This window comes from Martes martes (genome assembly GCF_963455335.1).
Source record: "Martes martes genome assembly, chromosome: 3".
Lineage (NCBI taxonomy): Eukaryota > Metazoa > Chordata > Mammalia > Carnivora > Mustelidae > Martes > Martes martes.
In genome coordinates this window covers 149,506,258-149,533,485 of record NC_137890.1, presented here as the reverse complement: position 1 = coordinate 149,533,485, position 27,228 = coordinate 149,506,258, and the positions used below count along the sequence as shown (strand labels likewise).

The window sequence follows — 27,228 nt, the reverse complement described above, 5'->3', positions numbered from 1 at the left end:
GGGCTGTTATTGTGTCTGGATTAGGAAAAGCTTATGAGTTTCACCTTCAAACCTCTAAGCTGCTGCAACACGAGAAGTGGTTACAAAACAGAGGGGCCAGCGGCCCTCACCGCTCCTGGCCTGTGCCCGCCAGGCCCTGGGTTGGAGGGGCACAGGGTGTGGTGAGGAGGAAGCCCCAGCCAGGGACCTGAGCTGCTGCCTGAGGGATGGCGGGAGTAGGCCCAGCGGTCTGACCCCAGGGAACTCGGGGGAGCCAGGACACTGCCTACCCCTCACCCCGGGATGTGGCTGGGGCTGGGCCGCCCTCCTTGGGCCTGAGGGGAGCAGAGTCTGTGGGAGAGCTGACTTCCTGTTAGGTCGAGGCTGTGGTGTCTGATGATGGAGGACCCTGAGGGCTCAGATGAAGAGTTTGGGGGTCATGTGGCTCTGCAGGCCCCTGAGGGTGTCCATCAGGGTGCTGCCCTGGGGAGGGGAAGAGGTGACAAGCTGTAGGACACAGTGCCCACTGATCAGTGACTGTGCTTATGCTGGCCATAGTCCCAGGCCTGACCCTCATGGGGACCAGGGTCCACTCAGTGGGCTCCCTCACCCTACACTTCCCTAGTACACCACATGCCATCCTAGGCTTGAGGCCCGTTGGACCTCAGGGGTTGGGGAAAGCGGGCTGGATCTTGTCCTGTCAAAGGACTAGGCCCCAAAGGCCAGGTGGGTGGTGGGGACATGACCTGTCCCCTGGGGTACTGAGGAGGAGTGTGCAGGCTGGACCCCGCCCCCAGCAGTCTTGCATTCATAGTGGCCCCTGGGCAAGCCTCCCATGGGTGTTGGCATATCCTGCCCCCTGCCCTGTGGGGACACCCAGAGTGACTGTGAGGTTTCTGAAAAAGCTCCTGTGCAGGAGTGTGTGAGGAGAGAGCTTTCTGGGTAGGTCTGGCTCCTGGCTCCTCTCCCTGCTGGCTCTGGCCCATGGATACGAAGCTAGGTGCTCCATGGGACAGTGGCCCAGTCAGATGCCATCCTTTCATCTCTGGACAGAGTGTGCAGGGCCCAGACCGCTTTTGGGCCCAGTGGCCATGGGCCCCTGGACAGCAAGGGAGATGAGTGGCAGGTGGGTCCGAGGGGATGTAGAGGCACGTGGCTGGGACCTGTCTGATCTGGCTGCCTGAGTTTTCACTCGCCTTTGGCCCCAGAAGCAGAGACAGGGTGGGGGCAGTGACTCTTCCCCCGGGCATGGTCATGCTCCTGTTTACGGATGTGGTTCAAAGCCAGGGCCCCGGAGGCCTGCTCTGTGGACACTGGCAGGCAGTCGGTCTGCTGGCAGAGGTCCTGGCCCTCCCTCCCCTGAGCCCTGGGCCAGCAAGAAGGGTGTGCCTCCATGTCTGTCCATCCCCGGCAGGACTGGACTGCATGTCCAGCACAGAGGCAGGAGTCCGAGCAGGCCCATGCTGCTGGAGGCACCCTGCCCATGCCAGGTGGCTCCTCCTGTGAGGCAGGCCAGGGCAGCGTGGACAGGGACCCTGTGGTTGGGCAGCATGGAAGTGCCCGTTGGGCCCTCCAGCTGTGGCTCTGCCAGCAGGGGCACTGCACCTGCTCCCAGTGTCCCCTGGAATCCTCCTGCTGGGTGTAAGCTAGACCCCAGTGGACCCTGCTCTCCTGGGGGCTCAGCCCACGGCCTGGGCACCACGATGGTTCCTTTCCTCCGTCCCTGGGGCTGGGCTGCCGAGGCTCCATGTCACGTTGCTTTGTCCTGTTCTGCTCCCCCAGTCCCAGTCCAAACTGGGGGTGCAGTGGGTATCCCACTCTTCCCACCTGGGGCCAGGGGAGAGGGATCCCAACTGCTGAAACATGTCCCTGGGCCCCAGTGTCTGTAAATGCAGGGATCAGAGAGGTGACTCCCGGCTGACGACAGTCTAGGTTTGGGCAGCGGGTGGAAAGGCAGTGTCCCCCTTAAATGTGGAGCAGGGAGGGGGGATGCGGAGGCTCATGGTGTGTCCAGGTAGAGTAGGCCGCCACCTGCCATTGGGATCATGACTTTGGGCTGCAGGCATGGATGAGTGGGGAAGGGAGGCCGTGGGTTTCTCTGGGGGCCCACATCCACGCTGCCCCCTGGGCCTCCCCTGAACAGCCTGTTGTGGGGTGATGTGGGGCTCCCCATCCCAGGCCCTTGTCAGAGTGGACACTGGGGTTCGTGGGTGCATCACAGGTGAGGAGCAGCGGGACCCCTTCTGAGACTGGCCAGCCCCACCCTGTCCTACCTATGCAGTTGCCTGGCCAAGAGGCACAGGGAAACATCCATCCCACGTGGGGGGCCTATGTGGGGGCTGGGCAAGAAGCACACTGTCCTCTCATTGAGCCCACCGCATTGACAGGGGCATTCCAGGGTGCCACCAGGGCCCCTTTTCTGCCCCATCTGCTAGGCCTTGAAAGGTGGAAGAAAGGGTCATCTAGCCAGATCTCCCAAGTTCAGAGCCTCGTGATGAGGCTGCGGGGTGGGCTCATGTCCCAGCACCCTGCAGCGTGTCCTGCCCATCCCGTGTCCCCAGGGTAGCTCCCATGGACGTCTCCTCTCCCGGAGCCCCTGCCTTCCCCACCCCATGGTCCATCCTTGCCTTGTCCTCCCTGAGCTCAGCTGCACCACCCTTTATTCTCTCCCCTCACTTTGGCCTCCCAGCCCCTGGCCAAGGCCTGGTCCCACAGGCCCCCCTGGGGCTTGTGGCTCTGGACACCTGGTGCCTCCAGCTGCATCACCCTGGACCCTGAGCCCCGCCCGTCACTGTCCGGGGCTACCACAAGGATAGGCCTTCCGGCAGCTCTGTGGTTTTTCAGGTCACTCAGGATGGAGCTGGATGCTTGTCACCCGTCAGAGATTCTGGCCCTGTGAGGGGCGGCCAGTGTCCTCACAGGGCGCTGGTGGACAGTCAGGGTTACAGGGACAGCATGTCAGGGGGAAGGGAATCATTTCCAGCAACAACAAAATTGGAGGCCCTGGCAGGTAGGGAGGTGGGGTGTCCGTGCTGGAGAATTCTGGCCCGGTGCCCACCCGGGGGCTCCTTTCCATCTCGAAGTGGACAGACAGATGAATGCCCTGTCAGCCAGAAGCATGCTTTCTTGGATGGTGGGGGGGAACCTGCTGAGGTGGATGAAGGACCTTTTGAAGCTGGAGTGATGGCCGTTTGCCCTGGTCTATTGGCCCCACCACAGCCCTTCCCGGGCAGCCAGATAGGCACCTGCATCCCGGCCCGAGGAGGGGTGACCCCAAGGAAACAGAGGAGACCATGTGCTATAGGAAGGACTGGGCTTCTCTGGACTGGACTGGACTGGACTCCCCAGTGTGGGGGTGGACAGGGGACACTGTGGCCAGGACTGCACGGGGAACTCAGAAACAGAGGGGAGGAGGGCCCGCAGTCTGTCTAGGGCCCGGGCCAGGCCCCATCCCCCTGCGATCACCCTCCCTAGGGCCACAGGAGGCTCACGGGTACCTGGTCTACATCCAGTGACATCTCTTACCTGGGTTGGGGCTGGGAGTGTTGAACAGGATGTCCCGTGGATGACTGCCACCTCCGGGAAGGGCCCCCTATGGGGAGGGGCTCCCCACTTCCCGGCGTGGCTCCACACCCTTCCCCTTGACCTTGGGCTCGGCCATGTGATTTTTCATGTTGTGAGATATAGGGACTGGGCTGCAGTGGGGGCGTGAAGTGTGCTCTTGGCTTCCCTGTGACCCTCCTGGAAAGAGAGCTGTCTGGGCAGCTGCTCAGGCCCAGAACAAAGGTCCAATCTGTGGTGGCCTGGAGGGCAGAGCCCCAGTTCCTTCAGACCCATGAGCATGGTGGCGGGCATTTGCCCTGGCTCTACAGAGATCCCTCCTGGAGCCCCATGGAGGGTGGCAGCAGACCTCATCCTCCCCCCACCCCATTCAGTGGAGAGTTGTCCTGAGGGTGCAGACTCCCTGCCCTCCGAGCTGGACCTAGGAGTCCTGTGTGACACTGCATGGTGGCAAGATGCTCCTGCCGTCTGACCTGGGGGTGGGAGGCCCAGCAGCAGAGGACACGGGAGGAGCCTAACCTGGCCTCTGTCCACGGCACCCCTCTCCTCCTCGAAGCCGCTGGCCCACCCGCCTTTTCAATGTAACCAATGTGCCAGGCGCCAGCCAGCAGGGAGGACGGTGTGGGGACTCAGCTGGCCCGGGAGGGGCGTGGGTGGTGGGAAGGTGGCCCACGGGCCGGGCCGGGCGGTGATGTCCTGCTGCCTGCTGGCTGGCTGGGCGCATGAAGCTGCAGGTGCCCAGTGGCCAGTGTGGCGAGGGGTGTCCACCGAGCCCGCCTCCTTGGCTCCTCCGGGGTTTCTGTCCTCTGATGGATGTAGCGCTTAAGGGAGAGCTGCAGACACTTCCCCCCGCCCCTGTCTGTCCTTCATCTTCAGACCGTGTTTACTTCTTTCCTGAACTGAACTCTCCTGCAGTAACTCTCTACTCGTCTTTCTATCTCACATTGCAGTGTCCTTGTTCTAAAGTTCCTTTCCATCCTAAGACGTACAAAATAGTTGGACTTCCCCTAGCATAAAGCGAGCTGTGAAGCAGGAGAGGAGAACAGGTCTGAGTTTGATCTCATGTTTCCCTTATTCATCCTCCAAGGGATCGGCTGAACCTCCGCCTTCACCTCCCACCCCGCCCTGAGCTCTGGATCCAGAGGCCCTGGAAGCTGCCCATGCCCCCAACCCCCCTTTGGTGGACGAAGCCTGGGGAGCAGGGTGCAGCCTGGGGGGCGAGCCCAGAGAGGAGACTCTCCACCCCCCCCGCACCCCAGGAAAGTCCGGATCTTCCTGAGAGCCGAGGCTGAAGCTGTCCGCAGGGTGGAGGGTGTGGCCTCACTTGCACCTGAGCCGTGGGCCAGCTCCCCGGGGAGGGAAGTTCACTGCCTGGTGCCTGTGCCCAGGGGCTGAGAGCCAGCTCCATCTGCCAGCCCACCAGCTGCCCCTGCCGTCACCGCAGGCCCCAGACAGCATGCCGCCCCTGCTGGGGGGCACACACAGGTAAGCTGGGGGTGTTGGCAGCACAGACACAAAACATGTCTTGAATTCCTAGGTGGTCTGAGGACCTGGCAGAAGTTATTCTGTGTCTTTAAAAAGGAAGTCGCTAGATCTGGGGCTTTTTTTCTCTTTTGATACCCCAGACTCACTGGCTGGGGCTTCATTTCGGACTGTGAGTGACCCCTCCTGGGTCCTGGGGCTCTGAGGGGATATGGGGCTCAAGCTCAGGGGACAACAGTTCGGTGTCTGGGCTTGAGGCCTGGGCAGGCGGCGGCTAGGAGTCTGGGACCTCCAGGCCTTTGGTCCCCGGACCATGGCCAGGCCCCTATGTTTGCAGCATGGGTCTTCCCGGCTTCGGGGGTGTCCCTGCCTGAGCCCCTGACCCTTCCGGCCAGTTCCCCGCATGTGTGTTAGGGTGCTCGTTGGGGGCTCCAGGGACTTAGAGCGAGTACCCTCTAGGGTGTGGGTGCCTGGCCCTGCTGGCTCTGAGTCATAAGCGCTGTTTTCTCTTGTAGACATAGAAGGAGTTGGATTTTTTGACGCAGTTTAGGTGTGGAGGGGAGGTGGGTGTGCCTGGAAATGCTTTGCATTTTCCTTCTCTATCTCATCCCACATGCTCTGGGGAGAAGTCAGTGCCTCTGGGTGCCTCCCTGTGGGCCCTGGGCTTGAGCACGACCAACCTCTCTGAAGACATGACTTTCATCCGCTGGTGAGGACAGGGGGTCCCCTAGGAGCTGGCCGAGGGGGGAAGGTCCAGGTGTCCCTCTTCCGTGGAGGTGAATGGGGTCACCGTGCTTGTAAGGGGGAGATGTGAAGGCTTGGGAAGGATCTCTTGGCTAGCTAGAGGCCAAGCCCGGGCCCCACTGGCTGCCCAGGCCTCTGGTGACATGGAAGGAGAGGGAACCCCAGGGGGAGACCCAGGAAGCAGGCTGCCTGGTGGGGCAGCACGATGGTGTGTCTTAGTCCTACCGAAGGTGACCATGCTGACACAGGGTTGGTGCCGCAGGTGCTCTGTGTGTCCCAGGCTCCCTGGTTTGGCTTGAAGCCCCAGAAGGAAGGGGCCCCCTGGGTCACTGTGGCCACATTCACTTACTGTTCCCACACCCCGAGAGGCACGGACTGTCCAGAACTTCTTGTTTATTTTCCTTGAATTATGCAAATGTTTGGAGGCTCTTCCCACGCAGGCCAGTGTGCTTGGCTGGTTGATAGGTGGGCTCAGCCATGGCCCTGAGGACAGGGGGACAGTCCGAGACGGGCCCTGGGTGGTTCGAGGAGCTGCCTAGAGCAGAGACGAGACCTCCCCCTCTCAGAGAGTTCCGGGATCGTGATGTACGAAGGCACAAACCGTTCCCAGCTGCCCCAAGGTTCGGGACAAGCCCAGACGTGGTTGGCACCCCCAGCAGACTCCTGTTGCTGCTGGGGACCCCAGCCCCAGGTGATGGAGTCTCTGGATGGCAGAACGGAAACCCCAAAGTACTGAGTCCTGGCCCTGAATGTGTCATGGGGGGCCCTCTGAAAACCTGTGTGTCTGGGGACCAGGGAGCCCCTGGAGTGCTGAGCCCTGAGGAGTCCTGCCCATAGGGCCAGTGTGTCCCCATGTGTGACCCCTTGGGAGGCATGTGACCCATGGGTCCAGTTCTAAGAGTAGTGGGGGGCTGCGCAGGGGGCTCTGGGGAAAGTCTGCTGGTGCCTGGCTGTGGGGGCCCCAAATGGGCTGGACAGGGTGTGCGTGGAGGCCAGAGGGAACCAGGCCTGGGGCTGATGGCAGGCCCCAGGGTGCTGCCCCAGTTGTGGTCCGGTGAGGTCACCATGCTCCTGGGAAAAGCCTGGCTTCTGCCTGAAAGCTGTCCTACAACCCCACCACAGCGAGAGTGCTGGCCCATCCGTGGGCAGCCCCGACTGAGCGGCGGAGAGGTGTCCGCTGAGCCGGCTGGCTGGGACCCCGGGGAGGCTGGGCCATCAGTGCGGGTCTCCTGGAGGCTCCTGCTGGGGGAGGGGGCGTGCTGTGTGGGTCTGGGGACGGTGGATAGAGGAAAGAACCATCTGGAAGACACCCTAGGGCGGAGCTCCTGCTGCACTCAGGAGCAGTCAGTACCACGCCTTCTGGAAGGCACTGTGTTTGGCATCTGACCACAGCTTGGAGATGTGGCCATCCTGATCTTGGTGGCTGGTACCCTGTGGGGCTCCTCTCTTCTCAGCAGGAGCAGGGTGGGAGGAGCACGGAGGGCTGAAGACCATGAGGTCGTGTTGTCCCCACTCCTGGCCCCAGAAGAGGCTTGGCTCACAGCCTGCTGGCCTCTCAGAACCATGGACTCCTCTGTGAAGGACACATGGGAAGTGCTTTGCAAGTTGTGTTCTATGTTCCCAGCATTATGGCCCACTGGTGCCTGCTGGGGTGGCGCGCCCAGGTAGGGGGAGGCCACCACCGCTGGCCCTCCAGACTCAAGCCTGGTGGCCGCTGCAGTGGTCCTGAGGGTGGGGCCTTCACAGTGCGCTAGTGGACGCAGTGTGAGGTGTCCAGCCCCAGAGGCCACAGTCCACGGGGTCTTCCAGAGGGACCTGGTGCCGCCTCTCCCCTGCAGGCACCCTGGGAGCTCGGTCGGGGGTGGGTGGGACCAGGAGACCCTGCCTGCCCCTCCCCCACCTGCTCCTGTCAGGTGGAGACCGGCTTGCTCCTACTGGTGGGGGGTGGGCGCTGCCAAGGGCCCCCCAAGGCAGTGGGTCCCCTGGGTATGCGGGGCCAGGGGAGGGGCCGGCTACGTGGACCCCGCGCCCACAGTGGCAGCAAGTGTGCAGGCTTCAGCAGACTTATTGAGGGGGCTGCTGTCGATGAGGAGGGGAGGTGCAGGCCAGGTCGAGGGGCTCTGATGGGAGGGCCTGGCTCTGAGGGGGTGTCCTCCTGGCTGGCCTGGTGGGCTGTGGGCTCATGGAGCTGCTCAGCTTGTTGTGGGAGGCTCAGGCTGACAAGGGCCTCAGAGACCAGGCTGTTTGCCCAAGTTGCTGGCCTGGGGCCTTGGGGTGCAGCGTCCTTCTCAGTGTGGAAGGGACAGGGCATGGAATCCCCTGGGAGTCATGCCCTCACACGGGGGCTCAGCTGACAGCCTGATCGCCACACCCCCCCCACCCCCGCCCAGCAGGATGCACATTTTCCCAGGCTGTAAGACCGGCAAGAATCTACTCAGCTCTTTAGAACTGTACACATATCTCAAGGGTACAGATGGTGAATTCACAATTACAAGTCTTCAAAGTCCACACTGGGACAAAAGGAAGGGGGTCCCTTTCCTTTCTGCCCCAAGGCGGATTACAATTGTTTTTCAAACATTAGTGTTTGTCCTTGCTCAAGTGAGAGCTGGCTGGGACAAGCTGGGAGGTGGGAGGGCAGGCGGGTGGTGTGGCTCTGTGTGGTGGTTGCTCATCCCCCCTCCCCAGGCAGGGTGAGGGAAGCCAGGGCAGCCGAGCAGGGGCAGGGCCAGGGCCAGGCCAGGCTCACCCACCCAGGAACCACCACCCCAGCTCTGGCCAGAGTGGAGGGAAGGAGGGTCTGAGCCTGCCCCTTAGAGCGGATAGCGTCTCCCACCACCTGGGGTGGGTGCAGGGAAGAGGCTGTACCAGGACTTATGGGGCTCCCAGGAAAAGTGGGGACGGGCCAGAGAGGCTGGGAGAGACCACAGCCTGCACATTCCCCACACAGACCAGGACTCCTGGGCCTGGGGCAGCCCTCCCAGTGGACGGGGGCTCCCCAGACTAAGCACGATGGGGGCAGAAGCAGGATGGCACCTGCTGTGGGATAGCGGAGTGACAGTGTTCTCACAGTGACAGTAAACTGTGTTCTCACAGTTCTCACAATGGGAGGACTGCTGCCCAGGACACAATTCAGTCTGTGTGTCAGTGTGAAGACAAGTGTCACAGCACAGCCCTCAACCTTTCCACAGCTGATGCTCTCAGGCATTTTCTGGTCTGGTCTGTCTACTCCATGTTTATTTTAATCTGTTCTGTTTATTCTTTTCTATTCTGTCATATATTTTATTCTGTATCTGTTCTAACCCATCCTATCCATTCCATTCTATCCTATTCTTTTTTGTTTAAAGTAGGCTTCATGCCCAGTATAGAGCCTAATGTGGGGCTTAAACTCATGACCCTGAAACCAAGACCTGAGCTGAAATCAAGAGTCAGATAGATGCTTAACCAACTGAGCTACCCAGGCGCCTCCTATCCTATCCCATCCACCCACCCCATCCCACCCCATCCCTTTCCACTGTATTTTATGTCTATTCTACTCTATTCTCTAACAGTGCTAGCTCCATGGCCCTGCCCCGAGGGGGTGACCCACTGAATTGACTACCCAGCAAATGGGTGCTGCTCACAGCTAGGCCAGCAACAGCCTGAGCTGTTGAGCACGATGCAGGGGTGTTTGGGAAAAGTCCGGAGAGATGCAAGAACCAGCCAGGGGAAATGATGCCATGCCCTTTCTTGGGGTCCTGCCTGGCATATCCCTAGGTGCTGTGTTCAGCTGGTGGTTGTGGGGTTGGAAGGCCCTGGATGGCCTCGCTCACTAGTTCCTGGCTGGGCCACCTCAAAGCTCCAGGTGGTCTTTCTCTTCTGGAAGTACTGCAGCCCCCTTGGGGGGCCATCTCTGGGGGTGTTTTCGGGGAGCAGAAGCAAGATTTTTAAGGGTCCCCCAGAAACCTCCCAGCATCACGTTGGCATGTTCTGTTGGTCAAAGCATGGCCATCATTCCTGACTCAGGTGTGGGGCCATGGGCTTCAACAGTCTGGGTGGGAGGGAGTCAGCGGGAGGTGGGTGGAGGGACAGGCATCTGTGGCTGTGTCTCTGCTCTGTCACATCCAGCAGACAGTGACGATGTGGCCTTCTTTTCTTTCTCTAGAAGGAGCCCCTGGGTGGAGGGTGGCCCACATTCCCCTCTGTTCTTTGTGAGATGTTGAGTTTGGATGTCTGATACCCCATCCCTGTTCCTTTTTGATTTGGCTTTTGTATGGATGGCTCTGTGCTCCCGACTCCCTGGTCTGTGGCCTCCATCCACCTGGCACTGACAGAGTCTTCAGCCCTGGGAGCTGTCCCCCAGCCTCGGGGAGACCTTGGGCAGCTCGGCTGGCCTCACACTGATCCATCTTGGGGGGGCACTGGAGGCCAGCTCCTCACTGCTGGTTCTCGGGCTGCTGAGCTGGGGAGGGGGCCTGCGGGGCCTGGTCTCCTGATGGGACAGCATTTCAGGCCAAGTGTTTGGCCATGGGGAGGGAGCCCTGAGGAACGGTCAGTACTGTCCTCGGTCCCCACTAATTCCAGTCTCCCACTGCACCTGCTCCCCTTGGCTTGTCCTTGTGCTCTGCAGTGCATTGGGGCTCGATGAGGACCATGTGAAGAATGAATGGTGGAGGTAGGGGCTTTATCTGACAACTCTGGACCCTACACACGAGCTCTGGGTTAGGGCCCAGGTGCGCTGAGGAAGAATGTGTTCTAAGAAAGTCCATGCTTGTGTCTGGAGGCCCAGAGGACAGACAAGACAGAGGGCTTTGTAACAACCATTGTGTGTGTGTGGGGTGCAGAGGGGACAGTCCACTCTGCTTTCCTCAGGCTGTGGGGCCACCGAGAGGGAAGAGAGACAGGGTGGCTGGGGAGGTGGTTGTGGATTTTGTGGGGCTGACTTGTCAGCTCTGAGATAAGGCTCAGTATTGTTTTTCTAGATTTTGGCTAAAACTGGTTGGCCACTGAATGACTGGCAGATACTGGGTTCTGTGTCTACAGTCCCTCTGAGGCGGATGTCTGTCTGTCTTTCAGGAACTGGTCAGATAGATTGACATGTGTGAGAGAGAGATCCTGGATATAAAAATCCCATTTCCATAAAACCCTTGTGAGTCTCCCACATAGTAAACAAGCTCAGTGAAACCAGAAGTTCCTGGAGCTGGAGTGGGGATGTCTTAACCCTGTTTGTGATTTGTGACTTTAGCTCTTTGACTGGTTCTTACCCAGACACGGGAGAACTCTCCCAAGTGATCTGAGGGCAGACCCACCTGGAGTGCTCCCCTGGGGCTCAGGGGCTCCCCGCCCCTGCCCCTCAGCTACTCATCTGGGGCTCAGGGACCTGGGGGCCTTGAGCTCTCCCTGTGCCCCACCGGCACCGGACCAGAGCCGCATCTGGTGGACAGCCTTGGCTCTCAGTCCTCTGTGGCAGGGGTTCCGTTTTCACAGGCTGGGACACCGCGGCCCCTCTGGCAAAGCCTGACCGAGAGCCTGCTGGCCCCCTGACCACTGCTGGGAAGCAGCCTCGCAAACATTCCTGAGGCGGGCAGCAGGCGCACAGCCTGGACGTGGGGCCTGGAGCGCCCTCCCCGGTGATTCCAGATGCAGGAGGTCTGAGACCCTTTGGAAGGTGTTCACTGAGCATGCAGGCCGACCACCAAAGGAAAGGCAGCTTGGCAGACACCCTTGGAAGCAATGTCACGTGGTAATCATTTCCAGCTGTATTTATTTATTACCACAATTGTTAGCTTTCAGGTTTTTTTGGTAGCTGATCTCTTTAAGAATATTTTTAAATTTATTTTTTATTGTTTTAGACAGTTTTATTGACGCAATTCACATATCAGACAATGCCCCCATTTAAAACTGCACGTGCACTGGGCTCTCATGCTGACCGCGCGTCTGTGGGATGCTCTGTGTGCAGGGCACATACAGGCCACGGAGGGGCTCGGTCCCCATCAAGCCGCTTGGCAGAACATACCACCCACCTGCGGGCCGGGCCGCAGCCCGGACGCCTGGCGACCTGGCCCCCCGGCAGCTCCAGAACCCAGGACCCTGCGGGCCCCGTGAGTGTTGGACCAGAGGGCCTTTTGGCGAAAGAGGAGCCTCTCTTTAGAAACCAACGGATTTCTCTGAGGACCGTTTGTTCTCATCGTACAGCTGGAAGAACAGAGACAAATTCCTGTTGCCTCAAGGCCAGAGGGGCGATTGTAAATGTCAATGCAGGAACCTGTAACAGATGGGCAGCATGTGCCAGAGTTTTCCTAGTCTATGCTGCAGGGGCCAGGGGACACGTGGTGTTGGAAGAGGGAATTGTCCGCGGCGGGATAGTGCGGTGTTGGAGGGAGCTGGCGGGGCTGCAGACCAGCTGGCACTGGAATGGTCCTGTCCAGGCTGTGAACCTCTGTGGCCTCCTTGGCACTCAGGTTCCCAGGGCAGGAGGAGGGGAAGGGCTCGGCGGAAACGGCCGGACTAGTGCAAGAGCCCGTGACCATGTGACCCCGTGACCAGGGCGTGGCCTTCCGAAGGACAGCCCTGTGGGGTTCGGGAAAGCTTATCCCTTCTCACTGGCTGTAGGTGCCCGGGCCCCCTGAGAATCACGCACGTCCAGCTGGGGCCCCGCTCCCGTCTGGCAGTGGGCTCTCCTTCTGCCTTTGTGGACAAGGGACGGAAGATGCCGAGACGCGGCCTCGCTTTGGTTTCGTGTGAGCACTGTGGGTAGAGAGATGAGTAAGGATGGGAGACCCCAGTTCTGCCATCTCCCGTGACTTGAAGACCATGCTATGCGGGAAAGGGGACGAGATGCTGTAAGAAGTTTCCTTCAAAGAGCTGCGGGCTTGGGGTTTTAGCTGAAACTGGAGCTGGACACGCCCATGTGAGCTCATGAGGGATTCTGCCTCTGTTGCCCGACAGGGCCCCAAAACTACCACCTTCTCTGAGCTGCCCCCAGAGGACGGTCCCTGAAGACCATTCCTGCCAGTAGGACACCAGGCTCCTTAGAGATGCGGCTGGCTCCGGGCCTGGGCCGGGAGGAGCCCAAGACAAGTCCAGATGGCAGGGATGCCAAATCAGGGCCGCCAGAACTCTGGGACAAGACCGTGATGCATGGTAAATAGGTGGCGTGACCGGAAGTGACGCCATACCGTGAAACAGGTGGTTTTCTCCTCTAATGGCAAGTGCCCAGAAACGGAAGCTGGAGAAATCTCTCCTTTCCAGCGGCAACGAGAGCCAGCAAGCCAGGATGTGTGCTTCGGGAGCCCGTGGAGACGTGGAGACAGCCAGGCCGGGTGCAGAGCTCCCAGGTCGGCCATTGACTAAGGAGGGCACAGTGCTTCCCGTGGGATGACAACATTGTAGCAAAGTCCCTGTCTCCTCGTCACCAACACCCCCTCATCTCCCTCCCTGGGCTTCTGGGGTGCCCCAATTTTCACCCGCTCCACCACGGCTCTGCTCTGACCTGACCTGGCCCTCTCTCTGGGACACGTCGTGGCTCTGGACCATGGCCATGTCCTCCACCTGGAGTCCTGGCGCTGCTCCACGTGGAAGGACGCTGGTGCTGTCTCCTTCTGTCCCCAGCTGGGCCGCAGTGAAGGCTGCCCAGGCGGGGACAGTGGGGACTGTGGGGGGACACAGCTCTGGGCCACAGGGCTCCTTACTGCTGCCTGGTGGGGGCCTCAGGCCAGGCATGTGGCTTCTCTCTGCCCAGGGGCCGACAGCCACCGGTGGGGACTTCACAGCATAGAGCAGGTGGGGTGCTGAGGTTGGGGAGCCGTGGTGACTACGGGATCAATCCCAGGATGCAACCTCCCTGGGCAAGTGTGCTGTGCATTTTAACTGAGGGGTCCAAAGAGGTGGTACCGATCAGGACACCAGTGACAGTGAGGGACAGCCTTGGGCTCTTGTTGAAATGTGGCCCATGTGGCATGAATTCTGATTGATGGGGTGAGGTGGAAATCCAACATAATCCTTTTCTGGAGTTGGCCAGCTGAGCTCACGCCATCTGCCGTGCCTCCCTCTGCCCCGTGCCCAGAAAGCCACCTCACTCCCCGCACGCCCCTGGCTCCTTCCATCCTGCACAAACCCCAAAGAGCTCCAGAGACTGATTTTCTGGGCCTTGTGGTATAGACTGGGCACTCTTGCTCATTATCGCTTAGAATTTCCCTGGCTGTTACTATATGATTTCCTTCCATTTGAACTTTAAAACTGACTTTCTAGTTAAAGATTCTCCTTTGGGAATTATGTTAAACTTCAAAGTGTTTTGTATTTTATCTATTTTTTAAAGTAGGCTTCACACCCAGTGTGGGGCTCGAACTCACAACCCCGAGAGTTAAGAGTCACATGCTCTACCAAGCCAGCCAGATGCCCCACTTTTTTTATTATTAAACTTAAAGAGCCCCCTCCTTTTTTCTAAAAGATTTTGTTTATTTGAGAGAGCACAGAGGAGGGCCAGAGTGAGAAGCAGACTCCCTACCAAGCAGGGAGCCCAATGTGGGGGCTCAATCCCAGGACCCAGGGACCATGACCTGAGCCGAAGTCAGATGCTTAACTGACTGGGCAACCCAGGTGCCCCTAAACTTTGAGATTTGCAGAAATCAGTCATCTCCTTTCCCCCAGGATGGAGGGGTGCTGGCCGTAGCTGTGCAGGGGTGAGCCCTCCTTGCTTCGGACTCAGGGCCAGAGGGCTGTGACCGGGCCAGCCATGCCCTCCTCTCCACTTCCCTGGTTGGCACGTGGACACACCTTTTGCCACTGAGCAGTCAGCCCATACCAATCTACCTTCGTGTCATGGGAAGGCTGAGGGGTGTCCTACTAGGCCCAAGTCTGGTCTCCCTGCTGCTCCACTGTTGCCCTGATGGAGGTGCCCAGCTCTTGCCCCATTCTTCTAGGCCAGGTTCTCAGTCCTACTTCCCCTTGGTTGGAATGCTTTCCCCATCTGGTTGTCACACTCCTATGCACCCTGTAAAGCCCTATGTAAAAACGCCTGTCCAAGCAGGAAGCTCCTCCATGTGTCCTGTCCAGATGCTAAGCTCTGGAGTCCAGGTGTGGGATCCAATCCCCTCATGACCTACAACTTGACCTCCTAAAGGCCCCTCCAGAGTCCCCTCGGCCCCACTTCCTCTGCTCAGAGGCCTTAGTACCAATTGGTCCTCTGTGTGGCTGGAGCCCATGAGACAGTCTGCCCTTGCCAGGCACAGCCTGTTGGGGAGACTCAGGCCCCGGATTAGGCTCCTGGAGAGACCCCTCTGTCCTTTTCCCTCTTCAAACACAGGGAAGTCTGGAACTCACCCTCTGACTGCAGATCCTGTCCAAGGAGAGGCTAGGAGTCTACTCCGTGGTGTCTGTGTCCGTGGGAAGCAGGTGGGAGGGGACAGTGTCTGGAGAAGGCTGTGAAAACTTGGAACCACCTGGGAAGGACAGCTGTGGAACCTTCTTGGGTGTGTCTGCAGACAGGGGCCCGGCAGCCGCCTGTCCTGGAGGTAGGGGTCGGGGCTGGGTGGCTCCAACTGGGTCACCCTTCTCAGAGCTCAGAATCCAAGCCCTGTGTCATCCCCGGTGAAGGCAGGTCTCTGTAGGTGCTTCCTCTCTCCAAGAAGTCCGGACGCAGAAGGAATCTAGTCAACAGTCCACTAAACCATATAGGTCACTTGTCGGATGGCTGGGCCACGTGCAGGGGTGTGGCAGGGCCGTGGGCTCCGAAGAGGCTGCAGCCCCTCCTGGTGGCATTCTGACCCCGGCAGAAGAGACCCCTCCCTCTCCCCAGCTGAGCTCACATCTGCATGAGGGCAGGGTTCTGGTGAGCTGGGTGGGGCGATGCTGTCCGCTGTGGAGTGAGGAGGTCCACGTGGTTCTCTCGAGCAGCCATGTTGCAGGTCAGCTTGCTAGAAATCACGGCGGAAGATACCTCGATGCAGATGGACGTTTCCAGCGCTGAAGGGCTGGAATCAGTAACAGGCAGCAATGTAATGGGCACTTAATCTATCACATGCCGGGAAAATAACCGGAGACGTAGACCACCCGCGGAGACGCGGACTGCCCGAGGCCCCGAAGACGGGGTTTTCCCAGTGGGCTGCCGTGTGCCCGTGGTATGCTGCAGCCAGCCGTGCCCAGTGCCGTCGTGCTCATGAATCCTGTCTGAAGAGCCTGGCATCTGGAAGGTGCCAGCCATCCCAGTGTTGGGATGAACAGAGGCCTGACTGCTGGGAAGCCCTGGGCTGTGAGGGGCCCCAGCTGCTGGCCTGGCCACGTGGGTCCCAGGCCACCAGCCAGGCCACGTCTGGGGCAGCCACTTGTATTTCTTTCATAGACATGTTTGCCTCTGTGAGCAGGCCCAGCTTGGGCCCCGGCTGCCCCCCAGCATTCCCATAGATTTATAGAAACGGAGCTATATAGACACTCACCACCTTCTCCCTGGCCCCCCGCCACACAGTTGTAAACACTTGGCAAATGCTTTCTGAGCTCCCCCTTGCAGCTGGAGGTGACCATGTGAACGAATTTTGGCAAACAGGATGGAAGTGGAGGCTCTCTAGGAGCTTCTAGATGGCTTTTTGGCTCTTTATCATGACTGGCCCTGTCCCTTCTTCCTTCTCCCTTCTTGCTGATGTGATGTCTGGAGCTTGGCAGCCATCTTGTGACCATGGCAACAAACCTGGAAAAAGAGACATGTCAACATCCTCAGTGTGGTGGGGCTGAGTCTGCCAGAACCAGCAGCCTCCCCTCTCCAGACTTCTAGATTGATGAGGAAAATCCACCACTGTTTTCTGATTCTTGGGACCAAGGAGCTAAGTGATGTGGCATTTTCATGCCGACATGAAAATGTGTGCCACAGCAATTCCTTGAGCGCTGACTCCTTTTCCAGCCACTGACTGGTAGCTCCGCTTATGGGTCTCAGGACATTTTGTTCCAAAAGATTTGCTCCCACAACTTCCAAACGTGTCCCAAATTGCTAAGTCTGCAGCAGGAGGAGGGAATGTGTGCTTGGCTTCATTTATTCGCTCAGCAAATGTGACTTATACATGCTGTTGCTCTTCCAGGGACCAAGGGGGCTTACTCATTCATGGGCACTACAGACTATACTCAGACAGAAGCATACATGACCCTTGCAGGTAGCAGTGAGGCTGGAGGGAGAAACAGTGAGGGTAGTGAGAGCTCCTGCAGGAGGGTTGGGGAGGTCACTGGGGAAGGTGAGGATGGAGCAGAGACCAGTGGAGCTGGGGGTGAGGCATGCAGCAGCTAAATCCTCGGCATGCACAAAGGCCCTGAAGCCAGATGTGTGAGGACTAGAGGAAGGGGGTGGCTGGAGGGAGGAACAACCTGGAGAGTTGGCCTGGAGAGTTATTTTTATTTATTTAATTTTTTTCAAGATTTTAAAAGATTATTTATTTAATTTTTATTTTTGTTTTTAAGATTTTATTTATTTGACAGAGAGAGACAGTAAGTACAGGAACACAAGCAGGGGGAGTGGGAGAGGGAAAGCATGCATCCCTTATGCATCCCTTATGGCAAGTTCGCTTGCGGTCCAGTGCTTCCTCGGTGCCCTGCCCTAGCGGGAACACCTAGCAGGAGTGGGGTGGGATGGGGTGGGGTGGGAGGGTGCTGCTGCAGCTCCTTTGTCCCGGGGATGGCAGGACAAGGGGGGGTCCCCACCTGACTCTGTGGGGCTCCCCTTGCCCCAGTCCTGTCTCTTCTCTGATCTGGTTGCAGCATCTCCCCTGGGTGACAGGGACGGGGAGGGACCCATGCCTCCAGCCCACCTGCTAAGCGCCTGGTATGCAAGCAGACCCTCCAAAGGGCCTCTCTCTCCTGGGTCCCCTCCCCTCCTCCAGGGGTAGAATTACAGGATGTCCCACCTCTCAGCCTCTCCCCTGATGTGCCCCGGGGGTGCGTGAGCTCATGAGTCTCTGTCAGGCCATAGTCTCCCAGGGAACCCTGCTCAGGGCCTATCAGCTGGCTCCTCTCCATCCTCTGCCCTCCAGCTTCTCCTAGCTTTGGAGCCGCTGTGGAGCTGCTGCCAATGCAGCTGGGGGCGGGAGGGGGGTAGAGTCTGATGATTCAGCCCCTTCCTGGGTCTCCCCCACCCCAGGGCCCCCCGGGGATGGGTGCGGGTACATTCTCTATAGGAATGGATTCACAGTGATGGGCAGTGGGGGGGGAATGGGGGGGCAGAGATTGTGCCGGCCCCTCCCCGCTCCTGACTGAGGGCTGAAGGGCTTCCTTTGCCCCACAGGTGCTTCCAGGCTGTCCTCCTCCTGGCTCTGACTATGCTCCTGCTGGCTGGCATCCTGCACATGGACGTGGGGCTGCTCATACCGTGAGTTCTGCGCGGTGTGCCCGCCCCTGGGGCAGGGCCTGTGACCCCGGCCTGCCCACCTCCGGGTCACACTCTGCATTGGCTAGTGATCATGCAGTTCATGCCTCCACACGGGGCCTCAGCTTCCTCCTGTCTATGAGAGGAGGGGTGGGCCCTTCCCTTTAGGGATCCACAGCCTTCTGGATCCCTCCAGGGTCTCCTGTGGGCAGCAAGCTTGCCTCTGGGCAAGGCACCTCTGGGCAAGGCTCAGGGAGGATGGGAGTGGGCCAGGGGTGGATGTGTCTTGGGCGGAGTGGCTGTGTGCAGAGGGTGACAAGGTACTAGGAGGCAGGGCTAGGGTCCAGGGTGGGCCTGGGGAGGTCAGGTCCCCTGCTCCCCTGCCTGCTTGGGGTTCGTCCTCTGTGAGGCCCAGGGTCTGCAGGGATGTTCACGCAGGCCCTGTGCTTCAGCCAGGCCGCTGAGAGGTCCTGTGGCTCCAGGCCTCCTCTCTGGTTGGATCTCCCCAGGGGGCACCAAAGCTCCTTGGGTCTCTCTCTTGTTCCTTCCATTGTCCCCAGGGCTGGCACATGCCTGCATATCCTGTCCCCCACTATCAAGGGTTATTCTTTTTTTTTTTTTTTTAAAGATTTTATTTATTTATTTGACAGGCAGAGATCACAAGTAGGCAGAGAGGCAGGCAGAGAGAGAGGAAGGGAAGCAGGCTCTCTACTGAGCTGAGAGCCCGATGCGGGGCTCAATCCCAGGACCCTGGGATCATGACCCGAGCCGAAGGCAGAGGCCTTAACCCACTGAGCCACCCAGGCGCCCCTCAAGGGTTATTCTTACTGGGGCAGAAGGGGTGCCCACCGCTGCAGGCTGGAGGCACAGCGGGCTGGGTGCCATCATGGGACGATGAGAGTGGGAACCGGTATCCCCTTCAGCCCTGCAGTCAGGCTGGCCGGTCCCTGTGTGACATGTCAGCCAAGAAACGCTGGGTGTGGGGTCCAGGCCACAGGGCCAAAGCCATGCTGGATGCCCTGGGGACCAGACAGGAGCTTGGGAGCCAGAGAGGGGGCGCCAGGGTCCCGGGGGCCCGGTTGGGAGTCTCTTGGTGAGTGGAAGGAAGCACAGTTGGGGGCACAGGGTCTGGGTATCATTGGCAGGACAAGTGTGGGGCAGGGGATCTTGGACTGGGGAGAGGTTGGTGACAGAAGATGGTTCGGGGGTTGCGCTGGGTGGGGGGTCCACGGACCCTCCCTGGTTGACAGTGGCCATGCTCTCCTCCCAGCCTGCTCCGGGGTCAGGCCGAGGGGCCGCCCATCGTCAATGTCATGTTCCTCAAGACGCACAAGACGGCCAGCAGCACTGTGCTCAACATCCTTTTCCGCTTCGCTGAGACGCACAACTTGTCTGTGGCCCTGCCCGCAGGCTCCAGCTTCCACCTGGGCTACCCCTGGCTCTTCCTGGCGCGCTACGTGGAGGGCTCAGAACCCCAAGGCCCGCAGCAGCGTTTCAACATCATGGGCAACCACCTGAGGTTCAACCTGCCTGAGGTGTGGGGTGTGGGCAGGAGGGGTGGAAGTGGAAGGACCGGCCTGGACCGGTCCCAGGCTCCCCGTGGGGTTGTACCTTCGAGGTGTGACCCTGGGGGGTGATTGTGCCTGAGACACCAGAGGGATGAAGGCTGTGGATGTGTGTACCTGCAGACCTTGCCAGAGCCTCACCTGGGGGCAGTGGTGGCTGGCCAGGCTCCATGCTCTCTCCCCCGCAGACCGTTGGCTGTCATTGTTCTCGGAATCAAGTGCCCTCACGGCCTGCCGCCCTCTCTTTTGCTTCCCAAACTCCTCTACCTCTTCCTACTCAGGACCTTTGCCCAGGGTCCATTTTTGAGGGGACACTCTTCACATCTCCTTCTCTGGGTCATTTGCATCTCAGTGTAGAGGTCACTTCCTTGGTGGGGGGTTTCCCCTGACTGGCCTTCCAAAGGCGCAGGGGGAGCAGGGGCTGGGGGCGCTGGGGAAGGGCAGGGCCCACTTCAGATGCTTCAGGATCCTTCCTGGCAGCGGTGGAGGGTGTGCTGTGGGAGGGGACGTCTGCGTGCTGGGCTGCTGCAAGGAGCCTGAGAGTCACCAGCCCTTTCTGCCGGGTCTCCACACAGGTGCAGAAAGTCATGCCCAACAACACTTTCTACTTTTCCATCATCAGAAACCCCGTCTTCCAGCTGGAATCCGCCTTCACCTACTACAAAGACTACGTCCCTGCGTTCAGGGATGTGGAGAGCCTGGATGCCTTCCTGGCCTCCCCGTGGACCTACTACAACCAGAGCGCGGGCTTGCCCAACGCCTTTGCCAGGAACAACATGTGGTTCGACCTGGGCTTCGACAACGACGCGCGCGCCGACGACCAGGGCTACGTGCGCGCGCGCCTGGCCGACGTGGAACGGCAATTCCAGCTGGTGCTCATCGCCGAGCACTTCGACGAGTCCATGGTGATGCTGCGGCGTGCGCTGCGCTGGCGGCTGGACGACGTGGTGGCCTTCCGGCTCAACTCGCGGAGCGCGCGCAGCGTGGCCCCCCTGACGGCTGTGGGCAGGGCGCGAGCGCAGCGCTGGTGCGCCCTGGACTGGCAGCTCTACCAGCACTTCAACCGCAGCTTCTGGGCCCGCGCGCACGCCGAGCTGGGCCCGCGGCTGCTGCGCTCCGAGGTGGCGCGGCTGCGGGCGCGGCGGCGGGAGCTCAGGGACCGGTGTCTGCAGGACGGCTCGGCCAAGAACCAGTCGCAGATCGCCGACCCCCAGCTGCGCCCCTTCCAGTCGGGCCAGGCCGACATCCTGGGCTACAACCTCAGGCAGGGCCTGGATGAGCAGACACAGAAGATGTGTGAGAGGATGGTCACTCCCGAGCTTCAGTATATGGCCCACTTGTACGCCCTGCAGTTCCCGGAAAAGAAACCCAAACGCCTCCCCTTCCTGGAGTAGGGGGGCAGCGCCAGGGACAGGGCACGAGTCCCAGCCCTTCTCCTGTCATCCCTGGGAGACCAGGGTACCGACTGGTGAGGAGGGGGACTCCTGGGGCAGCCGTGCGTCGGGGTGAAGATCCCACTGAAAGCACCCACTTGGGATCCATCCTCTTGGAGGCGCCACTGCTGTGAGGGTCCCACTTTGGGACCTGAGGGTTTGAACCTGGTTAACAGGTAGAAAAACTTACAAGGTAGGAAAGTGAATGACACTAAATTACAAGTTGACATACTGCCCCTCGAAAGGACACACGTGGGCACATCGACCATCACAGGAACTCAAGTGCAGGGGGTCAGGAGAAGCTTGGGCAGCAGGTCTGGGAGTCCTTGAAGGAGCCCCGGCAGCTCCCCAAATCTGCTGGCTGTGGGACATGGGGCTGGTCACAGAGAGGGTTGTGCGATGCCCACAGGGAGCCCTGGGAAGCTGGCACGAGGCAGCAAGGATCTGGAATGTTCAGCTTCCCATCTGTGGCTGGATGAGGCATCTTTGCAAGTAAAGAATGGCTTTAGGTTGAGAAAAGTTGAAACTGCTTATGAGACAAATGGTTTAGCCAGAGCTCAAGGTGAGGATTAGGGCCACAGCCCCCTCTCCGGATGGCCCCCTTGGAATGTGGGGTGTCTGACCTGCTGGAGGAGCTCCTGCGGTTCATAGCACACTCCGTTGTCCTGGAGGGCACCTTGGATGCAGTCCCATGCTCCCATGGCTGACGGCATTAGGAGAGCCTCCTTGGAGGGCAGCATCCAGGCACCCGTTTGTCAATTGTCGTGAGGGACGGAGGGCCCCTATCTCGAAGGATGTGATCCTGGGTGCCTGGGGGCCCGGAGGTTAGAGTGGGGTGCACACCAGTGCTGTAGACCCTGCGTCCTGAGGAAAGTGGGGGGTCTGGGGCACTCACGGAACAGAACTGCTCTTACATGTGAAGCCTAGAGGCTCAGCTGGCCCATCTGCCTGGCACCCGGTCCATCTTCCTTCCTCATAAGGTCCTCGGGCCTGACGATCCCAGGAGCTTGGCCGGGGCACCTGAGGAGGGGCTCCCTGTATGGGCATGGCTGCCCTTCTTGGGGATCTACCTGTCAAGGAACCTGCTAGCAATCAGAAGAGACAGCTCCCTGGGACACCAGTTTCGTGGAGGGAAATTTAAAAAGAATGAATTTTCAGTGAGATTAGAGGACATATTGCCGAGATTTTGAAAGTAAAAGAGGATATTGGAAACTGAAAACTTGACTTTCAAAGCACCACACTGAGACAGAAAAGAACAGAACGGGCAGGGCGGAGTCAGGGGCGGTGGGGACACCATCCCGAGGATCGTCGTCCTCCACCCAGAGGAGATCGTGGAGGGCTGTCCTGAGGGACAGCGGAGAAAGCAATCAGATGCAGAAGAGCCATTAGGCGGATAATGGAGAACCTGAAGGAGGGTCAGGGTTATCAGTAAGAAGCTACAGCCAAAGAGAGAAATGAAAATATGACCCTGGTTGGAAGGAAGTATCCAGTCAAATGTGGTGCCCTGAGCATCAGGCGGGCCCCCCGAGCCACAGAGCCCTTTGCATGGGTCAGCCCGGCCAGCCTGCCAGTGTGGGGTAAGGGAGATAGGTGGCTGCTTCTGTCCCTGCCGCCCCAGAAGGGGGTCTGTTCTCAGTGGCACGCGGATCGGGACCACAAAGTTCCAGTAGAAATCCAAGGGTGTTTGCTTTTGCCTTCATGACTGGAGGAAACATAAATCAGTTCTGTCTCTTTGGAAGGAATTTCGGGGTTATTTATTCAAAGTGAAGTGTGTGTGGATTAGAAGAGACAGCTTGGAAAACAGCCGGCAAGGGAGCTCCGTCCAGAAGGGAGGTTTCGAATGCTGAAGTTGTTTGCAGCTGCTAAATGATAGCGTTGGGAGCACAGGGTCTGCAGAAACTCCCCTTGGTGCCTTGGTGATGCTGGAGTGGGGAGGGTGTGTGATGGCCCCAGGGGATGGAGGACGCCCAGGAGCCAGACCTTCCTTCTGATTTTTCAAGAGAAGCTAGAAATACAGATTTCTAAGTGAAATCTCTATATTTAAAAAGGTTGGTGTCTCATTAGAACATTAAGGGGGTGGAGAGGATGGAGGAGTAGGGTTAGAGATACAAACTTTCAGTTTAGGAAGGCAGAAATAAGGATGGCGGACAGGGGAGAGGATGCAGCCCATCACTGTGCAGTGGTCTGCTGTGCGGACGATGGTGACCACTGGCTGAGGCGAGCCTTTTTGTCACACACCTACCTGTCGGATCTCTGTGTTCTGACCTGAAACTCACAGAATGTCCTGTGTCAACTATACTCCCAACAGAAAACAAACCTCATAGATCTCTTATCCTGTTTATGGAGGAAAGGTGATAGTAATATATGAAACACAGCTAGCTCTGACATCAGTAGACAGGGAAGATTACTAATACTTAAAATTTTTTTCACCATATTGTTGAAAGCCTCTATGAATAAAAGTTTTTCAAATGATAAGTTATTTATTAAGCATTCTTTGGTGTTGTTAAAATGAAAAAACAAACACACCCAAACCTCAAATCCCCAAGTAGAGGGAACGAGGCCTGTGTTTGGGCTGCCTCCTTCCAGGGCCCCAGTGGGCACCCTGCTTCGACAGCCCAGCTGGACACGGGGGCTTCACATAGGTGGTGTGGGGGCATGGGGGCTCAGCAGGGGGCCCAGCACCAGACCCAGACGTGGGGGACAGGGGAAGGGGGATGGATTCAGAGAGGCCCTGAGAGATGGGGAGATGGTACTTGATGTGGAAGCATTAGGGTCTGGAGTGAACAGCTAAGAAAGAATCCTTGAGATGTCTTTGGTGCCAAAAGGTGGTTTTATTAAAGCACGGGGACGGGATCCATGGGCGGGAAGAGTTGCTCCAGGGTTCTAAGGAGGGGCCCATTATATATACTATAAAGTTGGGAGGGGATTAGGGAGAGTGTAAGCCTCCCAGGTATTTTGGCAACAAGGTTTCCAGGATCCTGAGGGAGCTAACTATTGCTGGGAAATGTCATTTATTACTGTTTAGTAAAAACTCAGTCATGAGACCCTCCAGATGTAATCAGTGGGTCATATGCGTGGGGGTGATGGCCAACATGTATCTTGTGGGGTAGTGATGAAGTTTCCAAAGGAATTTCTATAGTTAAAGTAGACTCACAGGATCCTGGGGGTCAGGCTACGATTGCCTGTGCCATTAGGAAGGTGTCCACATGGAGGCAGCCGAGCTCCCAGGGGAAGGTCACTCTGCCCGTTTCAAGGACTTGTCAATGGGCTGTAGGTAGTGAAGAAATTTAATTTATCTTTTGCCCTTGTTTCCCACATCAGTGCTGACCCCTTCTCCCAGTCTCCCCTTTTCCTTCAGTGGCAGAGATCCCTGGGCTTTCCTCTGTCCCCTCCCCAGCTCCCCCGAGGACCTGAAGACACGGCAAGTTTGTCATCTCCCCGTGGACAGCATAGGATGTCTTCATTTTCCCAGAGCCCTGTTTTCCCTTTGAAGTCCTATCATAACCGAGTGGACCTGAGTTCCCTCCTCGGTGAGTCACACGTGGAAACTGCACCAGGTAAGCTGTCGCACAAAGGAAACTTCATTTGCTCCAAGTAAGGAGATCCCGGGGAATATGTTCCAAAGCCATGACTCCCTGAGCAAGGGTGGATGGAGTCCTCGTGTTTAGGGTTAGGATGAATCCTCAGAAAGAGGAGCCTTGTCTCTGTATGCAGAGGTGGGCACAAGGTCACGCGTGCGCCTCAAGGAAAGACTAGTGCTCCTCCTTTGGCAGAGGTCTTAGTGTCATAATGAGGTCGGGGTATCAGTCGGCCACTCCACAGTCCATGTGCACAGGCGTGAGTCCTTGAGTCGGGGGCTGAGCTCCCACTGTCCCGGGTGGTCCAGGCAGTTGTTATTACCCAGGGTGGGGGGGAGCGGCAGGCGGGGAGCAGTTTTAGCATCCCTCATGGGATGCTTTACCTGTGGGGTTTTGGCCTGAGTTAGAGATCAGCTGGAAAGAAGAGCTTCAGGAAAAACGTGGGATGAAGGTTAGTGGGTACAAGCAGGTGGGCAGTAAATGTCAGGTCTTGGGGTCTATTGTGTGGGGTCCTGCTGTGTGGGTGGGGCCCAGGGAACCCCTGAGGGGGATGGTCCTCTTCACTGATCGGGCTGGGATGCTGAGGCTCCCCGGAGGCGCTGGCCTGGGCAGTGGTCACCAGGCTGTGGTCACTGGTGAGAGCCGGCAGGAGCACTGACAAGGTGGCTGGTGCTAGGAAGGGGGTGCGGTGCTACCCCACCCCCAGGCTGCGCTGGCCGCCTAGCACGGACATAGGCCAGAGCTGAGAGAGAGCCAAAGGGGCTGGCATCCAGGCTTTGGTGGGAAGGTCGTGGAACCTCACCAGGAGGCTGATGGCTCACTGGGGTTTTTGTGGGAGGCTGTCTCTGGAGGAGGCTTGGGGACAGGGAGATCTGTGTGCCCCTTGCTACAGGCTGCCCCAGCACAGCCTTGTGGGATGGTGAGCCCCCAGATCCAAGCACCGCAGGGTGGACAGAGGAGCCCTGTGTGGCCCTGGTTGGGCCCTCCCCAGTGTGGCCCGGCACGAACCCTCTCCTCACTGCACTAAAGCCACACAGTGTGAGGGTGGGGGGTCCGGAACCTGGGTCCTGATGCAACCCTGGGACCCCGCCAGCTCCAGCTTCAGCCCACACAGCCGGCCAGCCCTTGTCTCCACCCTGTTCCCTGGCTTGGAGAAACAGGCACTCCTGCCGTTGCCCCACAGCTGTTCTGCTGCCTCTCTGTGGTGCCTGGTGAGTTCCCTCCCCGCTCACCTGAACCCCAGCCCCTGAGGGCCAGAAATGGGCTCCTCCGTCTTCCTGGCTGCCCTTCCTTGGGCCGAGGGCAGGGTCCGTGCATGGAGGGCTGACCGGCCAGATGCTCTTCACGGATGCCCCCCCTGGGATCACTGCCTGGTCCAAGCGGCAGCGGTGCCCAAGGGCCCAGGGATTGATTGAGAGGCTGGGAGAGGTACACTGGGCTGGGGCTCAGAGCTGGGGGCCTGACCCGGCCTGCGGAAGCTGACGGGTGTGTGGGCCCTGCTCCACGAGGCCCGAGCTTTGCAACTGAGTCCTGGCCCCTCACCTGGCACAGGTCACTCAGGTCAGACTTGAGACCCTTCCCGAAGTGACAGACCTGGGCGGCCCCTCTGCCCAACTTGTATGCAAGGCCCTTTGCTCTTCATACGCGTGCTTTTAAGTGCCCTGCGGCAGGCTGGGATCCTGCCGGAGGACAGGGACTGTGCTCCTCTGGGGGTGTGGGTGGGGACCTGGGCTGTCCAGAAGGCTGCAGGGAGGAGCCCCGACAGGATGTTGGGACACAGCCGTCCTATCCTGGTCAAGCCAAACCCCTGGACCCTAACGATTTGGCCAAACTGGGCCAGCTGCCCACGAGGCTCTGCTCTGCCTCTTAGATTGAGAGGTTCTCTCTGGGACTTTGGGGCTCTGCAGAGACCTGGGGCCTAGGCAAGGACGGCGTGGGATGCCCTCATCCTGCTTGGGCAGGCAGCAGAGTGAGCAGCGGGTCTGGGCAGCCTCGCAGTCCAGGTGGTCTCCGGCCCAGTGGAGGAAGCCAAGTGCAGAGAATGTGCCCTTGTGTCCATTCAGCCTGGAGGGACACGTGCCACTGACACCTGCTTCCTGCTGGGGCACAATTGCCCTTTGGAGGCAGAGTGGGCGTGGGGCCCAAGGGCTTCCAGACACAGGAAGTTGCTCTCACAGCCCCCGAGGCCTGAGGTTGGCAGGGGGCCTGCTGGGCTCAGCGGGCGGTGGGGCAGGCTACGGCGCTGCCCATGAGAGCCTTTCAGGAGCAGGTGGCCTTGGGCAGAGGTGGACTGAGGTGAGGTATCTGTGTTTTGGGGCCGTCGGCTGAGCCAGCCAGCACGCCCTTCCGTGTGTCTGAGCGAGGCCACTCTTGTTTAGGGTGTTCTTCCTGTCATGGGTCAGCCCCTCTCCGTCCCTTCTCCTCAGACGTGCCCGGGCCGTGCCCTGTGTGCAGCGGCTTGACCCTCTGAGAGTGGTGCTCCCAAGTGGGATATGGGGTGTTGTGCTCTCCCCCTTTTCCCACTCTCTCCTCCCCTTGGCGTGGAGCGCTGACCAGCGTCTGGCCACAGG

General features: G+C 59.1%; 1 protein-coding gene across 1 annotated transcript; it reads left to right on the top strand.

The window, feature by feature from the left end:
* Nucleotides 1–12,513: 12,513 nt before the first annotated feature.
* On the top strand, nt 12,514–21,041 carry GAL3ST2 (galactose-3-O-sulfotransferase 2; the record flags this gene model as incomplete). The annotated part of the gene is made up of 6 exons (XM_080799413.1): nt 12,514–12,584; nt 12,728–12,885; nt 17,479–17,542; nt 18,002–18,085; nt 19,353–19,617; nt 20,223–21,041. The coding sequence occupies 6 exons, from the start codon at nt 12,514–12,516 to the stop codon at nt 21,039–21,041; spliced, it is 1,461 nt and encodes a 486-aa protein (XP_080655539.1).
* Between the last annotated feature and the right edge of the window lie 6,187 nt (nt 21,042–27,228).